General features: G+C 49.7%; 1 protein-coding gene across 1 annotated transcript; it reads left to right on the forward strand.

The window, feature by feature from the left end:
- Positions 1-353: 353 nt before the first annotated feature.
- LOC130124261 (cortexin-1) lies at positions 354-629 on the forward strand. Its single transcript, XM_056293715.1, has one exon. It carries the CDS (start codon positions 354-356, stop codon positions 627-629), a length of 276 nt encoding a protein of 91 aa, XP_056149690.1.
- The last annotated feature ends 13373 nt before the right edge of the window (positions 630-14002 follow it).

Raw genomic sequence — 14002 nt, forward strand, 5'->3', positions numbered from 1 at the left:
TAGCGGTGTCTGTAAGACGGTGTGCCGTAAATCGTTTTTGGGGTATCCTGTTAAAATGCTTACCTGCAGTACCACTCCGCGCCACACGAGGAGGTATAACCTGAAGTTATAGGCACTACTTATCTGTTACTCAGTCCGTGCAGAGTTAAAACCTAAAGGAAGAGGCGGTTGTCCTAATAAACTGTTCATACGCATCCCGGACAGCCTCGTCATTAAAGTCGAACTCAAGCGACACCGTCCTTCACCCCTCGAGGCCATGAGAGCGACACCGTTCTGGACGACAAAACGGGCGTTGTAAGTGTTCCTGCGGTTTACCGGTCCCATTTGCACCTCCCTCCTCCTCCTCCTCCGAGATGGGCGACACAAACTACTGGGTTGTGGACTATGAACTCTCCTCCCCTGCGCCGCCGGCCTTCCCCAAGGCCCCGACGGTGCTGCAGCCTGCGGCCGGCCACGCCGAGCAGGGTACGGCGCTCTGCTTTGTGGGCCTCCTGCTGCTCCTGCTGGTCTTCCTGCTGGTCCGCTGCATCCGCATCTTACTGGACCCGTACAGCAGCATGCCCACGTCATCCTGGACCGACCACAAGGAGGGGATCGACAGGGGGCAGTTTGACTACGCGCTGGTGTAGGAGGTGGCGTGGGAGGGTCGAGTGTGGTGTGACTGTTAAAATTATGTAGGTAAAATGTTCAGGGTGGAGGGCATTTGGGGACGTTAAAGGGTCATTTTGTGGGCCGTCCGGGTGGCGTGGCGGTCTATTCCTTTGCCTACCAACACGGGAATCGCCGGTTCGAATCCTCATGTTACCTCCGGCTTGGTCGGACGTCCTTACAGACACAATTGGCCAAGCGTCTGCGGGTGGGAAGCCGGATGTGGGTATGTGTCCTGGTCGCTGCACTAGCGCCTCCCCTGATCGGTCGGGGCGCCTGTTCGGGAGGGGGAACTGGGGGAATAGCGTGATCCTCCCACGCGCTACGTGCCCCTGGTGAAACTCCTCACTGTCAGGTGAAAAGAAGCGGCTGGCGACTCCACATGTATGGGAGGAGGCCTGTGGTAGTCTGCAGCCCTCCCCGGATCGGCAGAGGAGGTGGAGCAGCCACCGGGACGGCTCGGAAGAGTGGGGTAATTGGACGGATAGAATTGGGGAGAAAAAGGGGGGCGGAACCTCCCACCCTAAAAAAAAAAGTTCAGTGTGGAGGGCATTTAGGGAAGTTAAAGGATTTTTTAAAATTAATTTTTTTACAGCCTGGATCTTATTTTCATAGTTTTTGTTGTCGTGCGTAACAGTTACGGATTCATTTTACTGGTTGGCTTCATTGTGTAGATGTTGGACACAGGACCACAACCGCTGGACTTTACAACGGCGTCTTATGGGACAAGTGAACAGCAGCGTTAAACATGTCCTATAAACCCCCCCCCCCCCAGTGTCTCAGTCAGACTGTGTCCATGACTGTCCGTTACTTCTCTATGGTGCTGGCTGGCTAATTTATGGACGATTGCTACTTACGGGAAGTATAGGTGCTACCTCCTGCAGGGTGAACCAGGAAGTAGATCAGCATTGCCATCTACCATTGACGACATTTCACATCATAGCTTTTAATTTTCACTTCCAAATACTTGGGACTTGATGAAACATGCCTGACGCTCCTGTTCACTTGTCCCATAAGACACCGTTGTAAAGCTGAGTCCAGCGGTGGCGCCGTGTCCAACATCTACTAAATGAGACCGGTCAGTAAAATGAGATCACAACCGATATGCAGGATGGCAAAAAACTACCATGCTGTAAAAACAAACACACAAAAAAAACGGAATGACCCTTTAAAGGTGGAGTCAGGAAAACGTGAAAGGTGAAAGAAGAGACGTTTGTCAGGGACCTGCGTAACATAATCTCTCTAAAACCTTTTATTTTCCAAGAACTGGGGAAAAAAACATTGCAGTATAACATCTGTCATGTACATTTACTTATTTCTACATCTCTCTCTCTCTGTCTGTCTCTGTCTCTCTCTCGGTCTCTCTCTCTCTCTGTCTGTCTCTGTCTCTCTCTCTCTGTCTGTCTCTCTCTCTGTCTGTCTCTCTCTCTCTCTCTGTCTCTGTCTCTCTCGTTTGAGTGTTCTGGGCAGTGGGGGCTGATGGGTAAATAATGAAGATGATGGGAAACATCAGATGTAAATCACCGTTAAAACAAAGAGCAGAACTGAAGAAGGCGGGTTCCCTTGACAAACACGATCCAAGTCATCGCTCCAATGGTGACAGCCAGGAGAAGGAAGAGTTGTGTGTGTTTAAGGAAAGCCAGAATCTGAGACACAGAGGTGAAGAAGACTCCACCAGAGGTTCACCCACTAGATATCACCACATTACAGGGTGTTAGAAAAAGCCGATTTATTGTGTCAGTCCGACTAAAACTGGACTTTTATAATACTCGTAAGCGGGTTGGTCCGACTGAAATCTGGAAGCCGGACTAACACACCCAGATGATGTGGCCGGGGGTGGATTTACTCTGGCATGTACACGCTCCAAGCGGCCCCGAGCTGGCCGAGGCGTTCTGCGCGTGATCCAGTTCCCGCGGCGGTCTGTCACCCGGAAGTCGAACAGCGTAGTGCCAACATGGCGAGCGCTGGAGCGAGAACCGTAGCTCGACTTAACTGTGCATGGAAACGCCGTCAGTGTGGAGGCATTCGGTCAGAAATACCGACGTTTGGTTTTTCATTAGATTTCGGTTTTAGTTGACAGTGTCCAGCCCTAATGTGGACGGGTGATCGATGAGCGCGACGCGGAGCGGGTCGGTATCACGGCGTCCGGTTTATGACGTAGGTTTGGAGATCCGTCTTGTTGTGCTGAGTCCAGAAACGGCCTGGTTGAATAAAATGGAGAAGAAATTAGTTTAGGGAGAAGATGGAGCCTACCGTCATAAGGAGGCTCTAACCGCAACTGCAGCCTCCTGTCATAAGGAGGTCCGAGGATGTGACCTGTTACACACAGCTTTATATGTACACAGTTTACTCCCATGACTCAACAACCCCCCCCCCCAAAAAAAAACCCCAAAACGTTTTGCGGGATGTGTCTTCTTCCTCCGGCTTCTTCTTCCGGCTTCTTCTTCCGGCTTCTTCTTCCGGCTTCTTCGTCCGGCTTCTTCCCTGTTGCTCACAGCGGATTTCACAGTGTCCATCCGAAACACTGTAAACTGGAGAAAAGTTCGGCTAACTCAGGAGTTCCGAGGAAACCGTTTACCTCAGAGACTTTAAAGTCGATAAACGTATTTTTAAACCCAATTTGTTATTGACCCGTTAATTCACTATTAATTACGATTAGGATAACTCAGTCGTCTTCAAATGAAACCGTGGAATTCACTGTAAAAGATAACTGCGCTGGATAAAGTCACGTATTAACCCGGGTGGCGTGGCGGTCTATTCCGTTGCCTACCAACACGGGGATCGCCGGTTCGAATCCCCGTGTTGCCTCCGGCTTGGTCGGGCGTCCCTACAGACACAATTGGCCGTGTCTGCGGGTGGGAAGCCGGATGTGGGCATGTGTCCTGGTCACTGCACTAGCGCCTCCTCTGGTCGGTCGGGGAACTGGGGGGAATAGCGTGATCCTCCCACGCGCTACGTCCACCTGGTGAAACTCCTCACTGTCAGGTGAAAAGAAGCGGCTGGCGACTCCACATGTATCGGAGGGGGGGGTGTGGTAGTCTGCAGCCCTCCCCAGATCGGCAGAGGGGGTGGAGCAGCGACCGGGACGACTCGGAAGAGTGGGGTAATTGACAGGGTGCAACTGCGAAGAGAGGGGGGGGGGGTAACAAAACGTCATGTATTGAGATGATTCCACGGGAGTATTACTTGAGTTTTCCATTCCAAGTTGTTCCGGCGTGACAGTCGGGACTGGAGATGCCAAAGGAGAATCGAGCCACAACCTCGGACCGACATGTTTGTGGGTTTCCTGTTAAATGCTGCGTTCCCTTATGTGGTCTGGGGGGGGGTCAGGGAGGGCCCGGGCTTCACATGGTACCGTGTCTTATGAAACGCATGTTCCCTTTCTCCACTTGCTCCCTTTTGCCTCGAGGTCCAGGCTGTAGACCAGCCTACCCTGCTCAGCAGTGCCTTTAGCATGTGTAGTTTTTCTATCAGCCCGCTCCCTCTTCTACTACACTGTTAGATATCTCTAGCCGTATTTTACTGCCGGCCACCGGCGTTTTGGAAAGTGCTCCGGAACCAACGTTTAGTATTTTATTGTTCCCAATTACCACTATACACTATATTGATTACCTGTCACCGTGATTGCGATAAGATTAAATGAGCAACTGGGCCGTCGTACACGGTCCGACCCCCCCCCCCCGGATAACCTTACCTGTGCTGGGATAACTCGCATGTTTGTACATCTGCTCGAAAAGAAGATATTTTCTTAGATTTGTCTTTGCAGGAGCATCCTGTTTTATAATGGAATAAAAGCTTTGGTCTGTCGTTGCTTTTCTTTGATGTTTGATTACTTTGTAGCATGGGTGCTCTGTGAAATAACCACCACTAATTACACACACACACACACAAATTCTTGTACTTCTACCTTTGTGAGGACCTGCATTCATTCCCTCGCCCTTAAGACTAACCTTAACCAAAAGGGCATCTGGGTGGCGTAGCGGTCTATTCCGTTGCATACCAACACGGGGGATCGCCAGTTCGAATCCCCGTGTTACTTCCGGCTTGGTCGGGCGTCCCTACAGACACAATTGGCCGTGTCTGCGGGTGGGAAGCCGGATGTGGGTATGTGTCCTGGTGGCTGCACTAGCGCCTCCTCTGGTCGGTCGAGGCGCCTGTTCAGCGTGATCCTCCCATGCACTGCGCCCCCCTGGTGAAACTCCTCACTGTCAGGTGAAAAGAAGCGGCTGGCGACTCCACATGTATGGGAGGAGGCATGTGGTAGTCTGCAGCCCTCCCCGGATCAGCAGAGGGGGTGGAGCAGTGAAGTGACCGGGACGGCTCGGAAGAGTGGGGTAATTGGCCGGATACAATTGGGGAGAAAAAGGGGGGAGAATTAAAAATTAAAAAGGCTAACCTTAACCATCATAACTACATGCCTAACCTTAACCCTAAACCCAAGACTGAAGTGAAAATGTCCTCACTTTGCAAAAAAGTCCTCACTCTACTACTACTACTACTACCTACTACCTACTACTACCTACTACTACCACTACTACTACCTACTACTACTACCTACTACCACCACTACTACTACCTACTACTACTACCTACTACCACCACTACTACTACTACTACTACTACTACTACTACTACCACTACTACCACCACTACCACTGCTACCACCACTACTACTACTACTACCACTACTACTACTACCACTACTACCACTACTACTACCACCACCACTACTACTACTACTACTACCACCACTACTACCACCACTACTACTACTACCACTACTACTACTACTACTACTACCACTAATACTACTACTACCACCACTAGTACTACTACTACCACTAATACTACTACTTCTTGCGGGTGCTCCCATTAGGGGTCGCCACAGTGGCTCATCCGTTTCCAGTTCTTCCTGTCCAAAAAGTGTCCTGACTCTGATGGTTAAAAACTGAAATTGGTCCCCACAAAGATAGAAATATAAGAACACACACACACACACACACACACACACACACACACACACACACACACAAACTTTTACCCCAGACAAGCTTGTCCTCGCCGTGACACCAAAATCAATATGGGTGAGATTTAGAGCAAATGAAATCAATCTGAATAATCAATAGGGGCCTCGTAAAGAGACACGGCCAGTTAATTCATGAGGATCAGCTGTCAGGGGGGGCGGAGGATTTACCCCCTTTACTTGCAGTGATTTAAGAAACCTCATCAGGACCACCGGGCTGGGTCGAGGGAGGAAAGAAAGCGTGCGACTCCCCTCCGGCGTCCACGGTAGATAAAGCCTCCGCTTGTCCACGCGTCTCGTCACCTGCAGGGCGGCCGGGCGGGCGGCGATATGCGAGGGTGAACACGGCGGAGGAGCCACCCACCTGTCAGACGGGTGTTTATCTCCTGGGCAGATAAAACGAGGGATCGGTTTCACATCACCAGCTCTGAAATGCACATTTATTCTTTTTTACCCCCCCCCCCACCACCTCCACAATTGCACTTGGCCAATTACCCTACTTTCTGAGCCGTGAGCCGTCCCGGTCTCTGCTCCACCCCCTCTGCAGATCCGGGGAGGGCTGCAGACTACCACACGCCTCCTCCCATACATGTGGAGTCGCCAGCCGCTTCTTTTCCCCTGACGGTGAGGAGTTTCGCCAGGGGGACGTAGCGCGTGGGAGGAGCACGCTATTCCCCCCCAGTTCCCCCTCCCCCCTGAACAGGCGCCCCAACCAACCAGAGGGGGCGCTAGTGCAGCGACCGGGGCACATACCCACGTCCAGCTTCCCACCCGCAGACACAATTGGCCATGTCTGCGGGTGGGAAGCCGGATGTGGGTATGTGTTCTGGTCGCTACACTAGCGCCACCTCTGGTCGGTAGGTCGGGACACATGTTCGGGGGGGGGGACTGGGGGGAATAGCGTGATCCTCCCACGTGCTACGTCCCCCTGGTGAAACTCCTCACTGTCAGGTGAAAAGAAGCGGCTGGCGACTCCACATGTATGGGAGGAGGCGTGTGGTAGTCTGCAGCCCTCCCCGGATCGGCAGAGCGGGTGGAGCAGTGACCCGGACGGAGTGGGGTAATTGGCCGAGTAAAAGGGGGGAAAAAATCTGGAAACATTTTTTTTTAAAAAAGAAGAAGAATGACCAGGAAATGACCAGATTTTGCATATGTTGGAGAGACTCCAATGAATAATCGATACCTGACTGGACTGAGTGTGTGAATGTAAAAACACTGTCGACCTTCAGCCTGTCAATCACTGTGAGGGGAGAAGTGGAGCGGTTGGTCCCGCCTACTTCTCAGTGCCCAAACATGTGACAAACAACTGCATGATATGCAAATCATGATTTTGGGTGTTGGGGGGGGTTTAGATTTCTATGCAATACAAGGCAAAAGTACTTGACAATCCTCTGCATTACATTAGGATTCAAACATAAGTGCATTAGAGCGCTCACCCTCAAAGAAAGGGGGGGGGGTCAGAAAATGAACGAGCATTTCTAGCTTACAAACGAAAAGTTTCCTGGCAACAGGGCTGCAGACTACCACGTCTCCTCCGATACGTGTGGAGTCGCCAGCTGCTTCTTTTCACCTGACAGTGAGGAGTTTCACCAGGGGGACGTCGTGCATGGGGGGGATCACGCTATTCCCAGAAAGCCAAAGTGCTGTGGCCCGGACCCGGCCCACACCCGACACTTTCATCCGGCCCACATAACGCGTGGAATGATGGCAGTTGGGCGGTTCGCCAGATCTGGGCCAGAACCAAGCCACAGCAATGCCGTATGTGCCCACATATTTGACAAAGGTGGCCCATATGTGTTTTGTGATATTTGGGCCATATTCACCATTTACCACACGGGGCCGCTTCAGGGTCACATCCAGATCACATGTTGCCCAGAGCACCCTGCATCTTTGCTAAAAAAGGCCCACATGTGATTTGGCATGTTTGGGCCATATTTGATATTATACACGTGGACCACTTCAGGCTCACATCCATTTTGTCAGGGCCAGAAGAAGACCACTAGTGCCGCATCATTGCCTGAAGTGGCCCACATCCGGATGCTGTCTGGGTTCCCTCCAGCCCCCCCCCCCCCCCGAACAGGCGCCCTGACCGACTAGAGGAGGCGCTAGTGCAGTGACCAGGACACATACCCACATCTGGCCTCCCACCCACAGACGCGGCCAATTGTGTCTGTAGGGATGCCCGACTAAGCCGGAGGTAACACGGGGATTCGAACCAGCGTTAACTTGACTACTGTCTGAAGGAGGATGAAAACAGCTGGGGACGGAATACCTTTCTGCTGTTTGCAGTTAACACGATCAGCAGACTGTCAGACTTGTTCTATGATGCCCTTTAAACCACCAGACCCCCCCCAACACACACACACACACACACACCTCCAGCATGCTCATTAGTGAAGCAATTAGCAAACTGATTTGTGCTTCAGTGCTTTCCAGCAATTTAGCTACCAGATAGAAGAACAAAGGTCTTTCAGTTTCCTTCACAAAAACACACATATTGCAGGCATGCGCACGCACACACACACACTTTTATGTTCCCTACTGTGCTCTCTGTTTAAGGACAACTTGCATAAAACCTGCACTACCCTGTAAATAACTCTTATTCTGTAAATAACCCTTATTCTGTAAATAACTCTTATTCTGTAAATAACTTCTTTTTCTGTAAATAACTTCTTATTCTGTAAATAACTCTTATTCTGTAAATAACTTCTTATTCTGTAAATAACTCTTATTCTGTAAATAACTTCTTATTCTGTAAATAACTTCTTATTCTGTAAATAACTCTTATTCTGTAAAGAACTCTTATTCTGTAAATAACTTCTTATTCTGTAAATAACTTCTTATTCTGTAAATAACTCTTATTCTGTAAATAACTTCTTATTCTGTAAATAACTCTTATTCTGTAAATAACTCTTATTCTGTAAATAACTTCTTATTCTGTAAATAACTCGTATTCTGTAAATAACTTCTTATTCTGTAAAAAACTCTTATTCTGTAAATAACTTCTTATTCTGTAAATAACTCTTATTCTGTAAATAACTCTTATTCTGTAAATAACTTCTTATTCTGTAAATAACTCGTATTCTGTAAATAACTTCTTATTCTGTAAAAAACTCTTATTCTGTAAATAACTTCTTATTCTGTAAATAACTCTTATTCTGTAAATAACTCTTATTCTGTAAATAACTTCTTATTCTGTAAATAACGTCTTGAAAATTCTCATTTAACGTATTGTAGATAAAGGTCCTGCCACCCAGTGCCGGGGTCAGGGGCCGCCACAAGGTCTCGTGTTCAACCTGAACCGGTGTTGATTGAACCTTATTGCACCTTACTTTTATTGATATTTTATGCTATCGTGTATATAATATATATTTAATTTATTATTCTTTTTAACTTTTACCTTTACTATTTACTGTTAATTTCTCCCTCTTGCACCAACACACCAAAACAAGTTCCTTGTACGTTCTTGTACTTGGCAATAAATGTGTGATTCAAACTCTCTCTCTCTCACGCACACACACACACACACACACACACCGGCCCACGTGTAGCTAATGCACGGTCACGTGCGCATGGCCACAACTACACAATGAGGAAACCCACACTGGATTTTCTTCACCCTGTGAAGGTGCCAGCTCCTGACACCGGTGTTGTGGAGCAAAGCGAATTTATCAAAAACAAAGTTACACAAGACAACACAACTGTGTTCTCCCTACAGACTCTGTGAGGGTTTAAATACAGGCTTGGCAAATGCTTCTGCTTTCCATGTCCAAATAAAAATCTAATCTCTACCTTACCCATCTCTGGCAGAAATGTTGGCGTCACGGCTGAACTTGTGCCTGGGAACTCATCCACGTTTGAGACCGGAGGCTGTAAAGGAGCTAAAGGTTAGCAAAAGTAAAGTCAGTCATCACATTTACGAGACCTGAAGGCCATAATGTGTCATTACCCCCCCTCCCCCGTCACTCACTCATTCTTTTTTTTGGGGGGGGGGGTTTCTCCCCATTTGTATCTGGCCAACTATCCCACTCTTCCGAGCCGTCCCGGTCGTTGCTCCACCTCCTCTGCCGATCCGGGGGAGGGCTGCAGACTACCACATGCCTCCTCCCGTACATGTGGAGTCACCAGCCGCTTCTTTTCACCTGACAGTGAGGAGTTTCACCGGGGGTACGTAGCGTGGGGGGAGAATCACGCTATTCCCCCCCAAACAGGCGCCTCAAACGACCAGAGGAGGCGCTAGTGCGGCAACCAGGACACATACCTGCATCCGGCTTCCCACCCACAGACACGGCCAACTGTGTGACTCACTCATTCTTATTCTCTCTCTCTCTCTCTATCCAGTGTGACTTACAAAGAGAGTTATATTTGTGATATATTTATATATACCTGTGTGCCAAACTACAGACATCTCACAGCTGTGAATAGCAAAAACATCATGGCCAGGAGCAGGGCCGGCCATAAGAAGGGGAGTAGGGGAAAGCTCTCTGGGCCACAGTCACTAGGGGGGGGGATGATAATGACAAATTGACAATACTTGCCAGATCTTTGTTGACTTGGTGTGTTTAAGTGTGTCAGAGTCCAATTATGGTGTGTGTGTGTGCATCCCCCGTTACTGAGTTAGTCTCAGTTTACATGTATGTGTCTGGTAGGAGAGAGAGGGTATACGCATGCATTGATATGAGTAAAGCAGATTTTTTTGGGGAGGGGGGGCGTACCGGGGGGGGGGGCAATCCCTGGACCTTTTCAGGGTCAGGGGTAATGGCTATCGGACAGTCACGCTTCGCCGGAAGTGATCTCACCGGGCTGGACCTAGCAAACAGTCAGAAATAACGTTAACGTTACTGGTAACACTAACAATGGAGAGCAACGCTGGTTATGGAGATTAACATTGCAAATCATCGCTAGCTAGCATATGCTAACGTTAGGCGAGCGGTCAAATAAAAGTATTGTGTTATGTTTCAGGTACATGCTGGATACTGTAGTGGGTTAAGGCATATGTATTCAGTGGTTATTTCGAGTTGACAACGTTAAATATCTGCTTAAATTTGGGTGGAAAAAGTTCTATTAGCTAGCAGTTCTATTAGCTAGCCAGCCTACGTTAGTGTGTCGTTATCGTTTGCCGCGGATATGGGGCATTGCGTCACTTCCTGCAAAGCGTGACTGTCCGATAGCCATCACCCTTTTTCAGGGGCGCAGCCATTTCTGTGGGCAGGCCAGGCCAAGAGCACGTTTGACGTCAAGAGCAAATACAGCCAACGGCCAACTAGCGTGTACGTTCTGCGCCTGCGTGAGAGGGAAATAGAAGCGTGAAACCGGAAGAGCCAGCACCGCGGATATACAAGCCGTAAACAAAGCGGCGTTTGCTCACCATTTTCCCTCGCTCACTGCGGGCGGTGCCGCCAGGGTTCTGCTCGCACCACTCGGCCGGCAGAAGAGTTCTCCGTAATGTCGAGCAGAGCTGGCCTCTCCGGAACCGCGCCGGCCTTCCTCCCAGATGCGCCGTGCCGGTGTGAAAACGTCATCTCCCGACCTCGGCGTTCGCCCGCTTTCGTAACTTCCGTTTCTGGTCTCGCGCGCTGATTCGCTAAGCTGAACAGCCAATCAGAGTGAGCCCCCCCCCCACCGACGGGTTCCGCCGCCGGGTCAACCGGAAACACACCGGCCTGGTGTGTCCCGGCCTTAAGTGATCAGCGTCGCGGGCAGCAGTCGCGCAGATTAGCCGGACGACGCTACAGAGCAGTGTAACAGTCACGCTAACTGGCCGTCTATGGATTTAGGTGCTGAGAGAAATGAGAGTTTTAAGACGTTTCTTGAATGAAATACGCGAGTCTAGCATATAGTGGACCACAGTCCGCTATTTTGACACCGATGTAGCGCATTCGGAGGGGGGAGGGGGGGGGGTGCAGCTCGGGGGGACGCCGCAGCCGGGACGCGAACCCGGCTCTCCCGCACCACGGGCGGCAACGTTAACCGGTCGACAGAAGGGTCCGACCCGTTAAGCCAAGGGCTACCGAGCCTATAGCCAAGGGCTACCGAGCCTATTCATCCGTGATCGTTACAGTATATATATATATATATATATATATACATTTTTATATATTTTATATATAAATATATATAAAGCCATATATATATTATATATACACATATAAATATTTATATATATATATATATATACACACACCCATACACACTGCAACCACGCGCGCGCGCGCGCACACACACACAGCACACACCCAGGTACATGCAAATTGTATTTGTTTACACCTAATGTACACGCAGGCCACCTCTCCAAACAAAATGTAAATGTATATAGGCTAACGCAGACGCTCCTCACTCGCTGTGCACATCACCGCATAGTAGTTCTGTAACGCGCACACACAAAAGTTGTGTTATCCGCCCACGTGCATGACAAAGCGAGGCATCTGCATAACAGAAGCGATGTTATCAGGAGACTGAGGTCTGACCGCTTATCTCCAACCCATCACAACACACCGCCATCATCCTGCTGGTCCTTTTGTTGGAAGGCGGCTGTGTGTGTCTGTGTGTGTCTGTGTGTGTCTGTGTGTGTGGAGGGGGGGCTGGAGGTGGGGGGGCGTGGCATAAGGGAAGGGGAAGTTGTTTGTGAAGCGGGAGGGAGGCAGTCTCACCGGGGTTGGTGTGGCCTGAAGTGTAACAACCAGGGAACACACACGCACGCACACGCACGCACACGCACACACACAGCGGCTCTCCTTGACACGTGGGTGGTTCCTGCTGAAGTGGGTTGAGTGTGACGGTGTGGCTGTGCGCGCTCAAGTGTTTAATGAGAGACGCTGATGAGCTGTACGTGTCTTGGATTACTGTCACGGGTGTGTGGTCTTCTGCTGCTTCCTGCAGAGGATTTCAGTTACCGGATGGTGATGACAGCTCCGACACACCGCCTGCTCAAAACGACATTAATAGTAATAACGCACGTAATTCATGCAGCACCTTTCATACCTGAGATACTTCACACCAGAGAGAGAGATGAATAAAAGTTATCGTGTTGCTGTCAGTTGATCTGCACCGGGAGATTACATCTGCAGCCGAACCCACTGTCTCACCAGGAGGACATAGCGAAGACATTCCTCTTCTTACTCTTCCTCCTCCTCCTCCTCCTTCTTCTTCTTCTTCTTGTTAGTAGTAGTAGTAGTTGTTGTATTCTAGTAATTAGAGCAGACTTACAGAGCAAGCATGATATATTCATTGGATATTTCCAACCTATTGGATTTTTATGCAATACATTGTACGGTTGGTGGACCCACCCACCATTGACCCTGCTTATTACAAATCTATATTATCGATCCGATGCACAAACCTTATATCTATCATAAGTCCCATAGCCCACGTGTTAGTGACCCACCACCCAGGTTACTTCCTCGGTTGCACCAGAAAGGTTTGGCTCCTGTTGTAGAGAAAGGATGAGTAGTACTAATCATACCAGTTCCTGACCACGTGGGTCTGTTGATATGTGTTGTGGGTCTGTGGTTCTGTGTTGTGGGTCTGTTATTATGTGTGGTGGGTCTGTGTTGTGGGTCTGTTTGTCTGTAGTGTGTGTCAGTTGTTCTGTGTTGTGGGTCTGTTGCTCTGTGTTGTGGGTCTGTTGATCTGTGTTGTGGGTCTGTTGTTCTGTGCTGTGGGTCTGTTGGTCTGTGTGGTGGGGTCTGTGTTGTGGGTCTGTTGCTCTGTGTTGTGGGTCTGTTGTTCTGTGCTGTGGGTCTGTTGGTCTGTGTGGTGGGGTCTGTGTTGTGGGTCTGTTGATCTGTGTTGTGGGTCTGTTGTTCTGTGCTGTGGGTCTGTTGGTCTGTGTGGTGGGGTCTGTGTTGTGGGTCTGTTGCTCTGTGTTGTGGGTCTGTTGATCTGTGTTGTGGGTCTGTTGTTCTGTGCTGTGGGTCTGTTGGTCTGTGTTGTGGGGTCTGTGTTGTGGGTCTGTTGATCTGTGTTGTGGGTCTGTTGTTCTGTGTTGTGGGTCTGTTGGTCTGTGTTGTGGGTCTGTTGTTCTGTGTTGTGGGTCTGTGTTGTGGGTGTGTTGTTCTGTGTTGCGGGTGTGTTGTTCTGTGTTGTTCTGTGTTGTGGGTCTGCAGGTCTGTGTTGTGGGTGTGTTGGTCTGTGTTGTGGGTCTGTTGTTCTGTGTTGTGGGTCTGTTGGTTTGTGTTGTGGGGTCTGTGTTGTGGGTCTGTTGGTCTGTGCTGTGGGTCTGTTGGTTTGTATTGTGGGGTCTGTGTTGTGGGTCTGCGGGTCTGCTGGTCTGTGTGGTGGGGTCTGTGTTGTGTGGTGTGTGTTGTGGGTGTGTTGTTCTGTGTTGTGGGT

This window comes from Lampris incognitus, chromosome 14, assembly GCF_029633865.1.
Source record: "Lampris incognitus isolate fLamInc1 chromosome 14, fLamInc1.hap2, whole genome shotgun sequence".
NCBI lineage: Eukaryota > Metazoa > Chordata > Actinopteri > Lampriformes > Lampridae > Lampris > Lampris incognitus.

What these genes read in the sequence shown, in the direction of transcription:
- LOC130124261 (XM_056293715.1), top strand. Translation starts at nt 354, where the DNA reads ATGGGCGACACAAACTACTGGGTTGTGGACTATGAACTCTCCTCCCCT.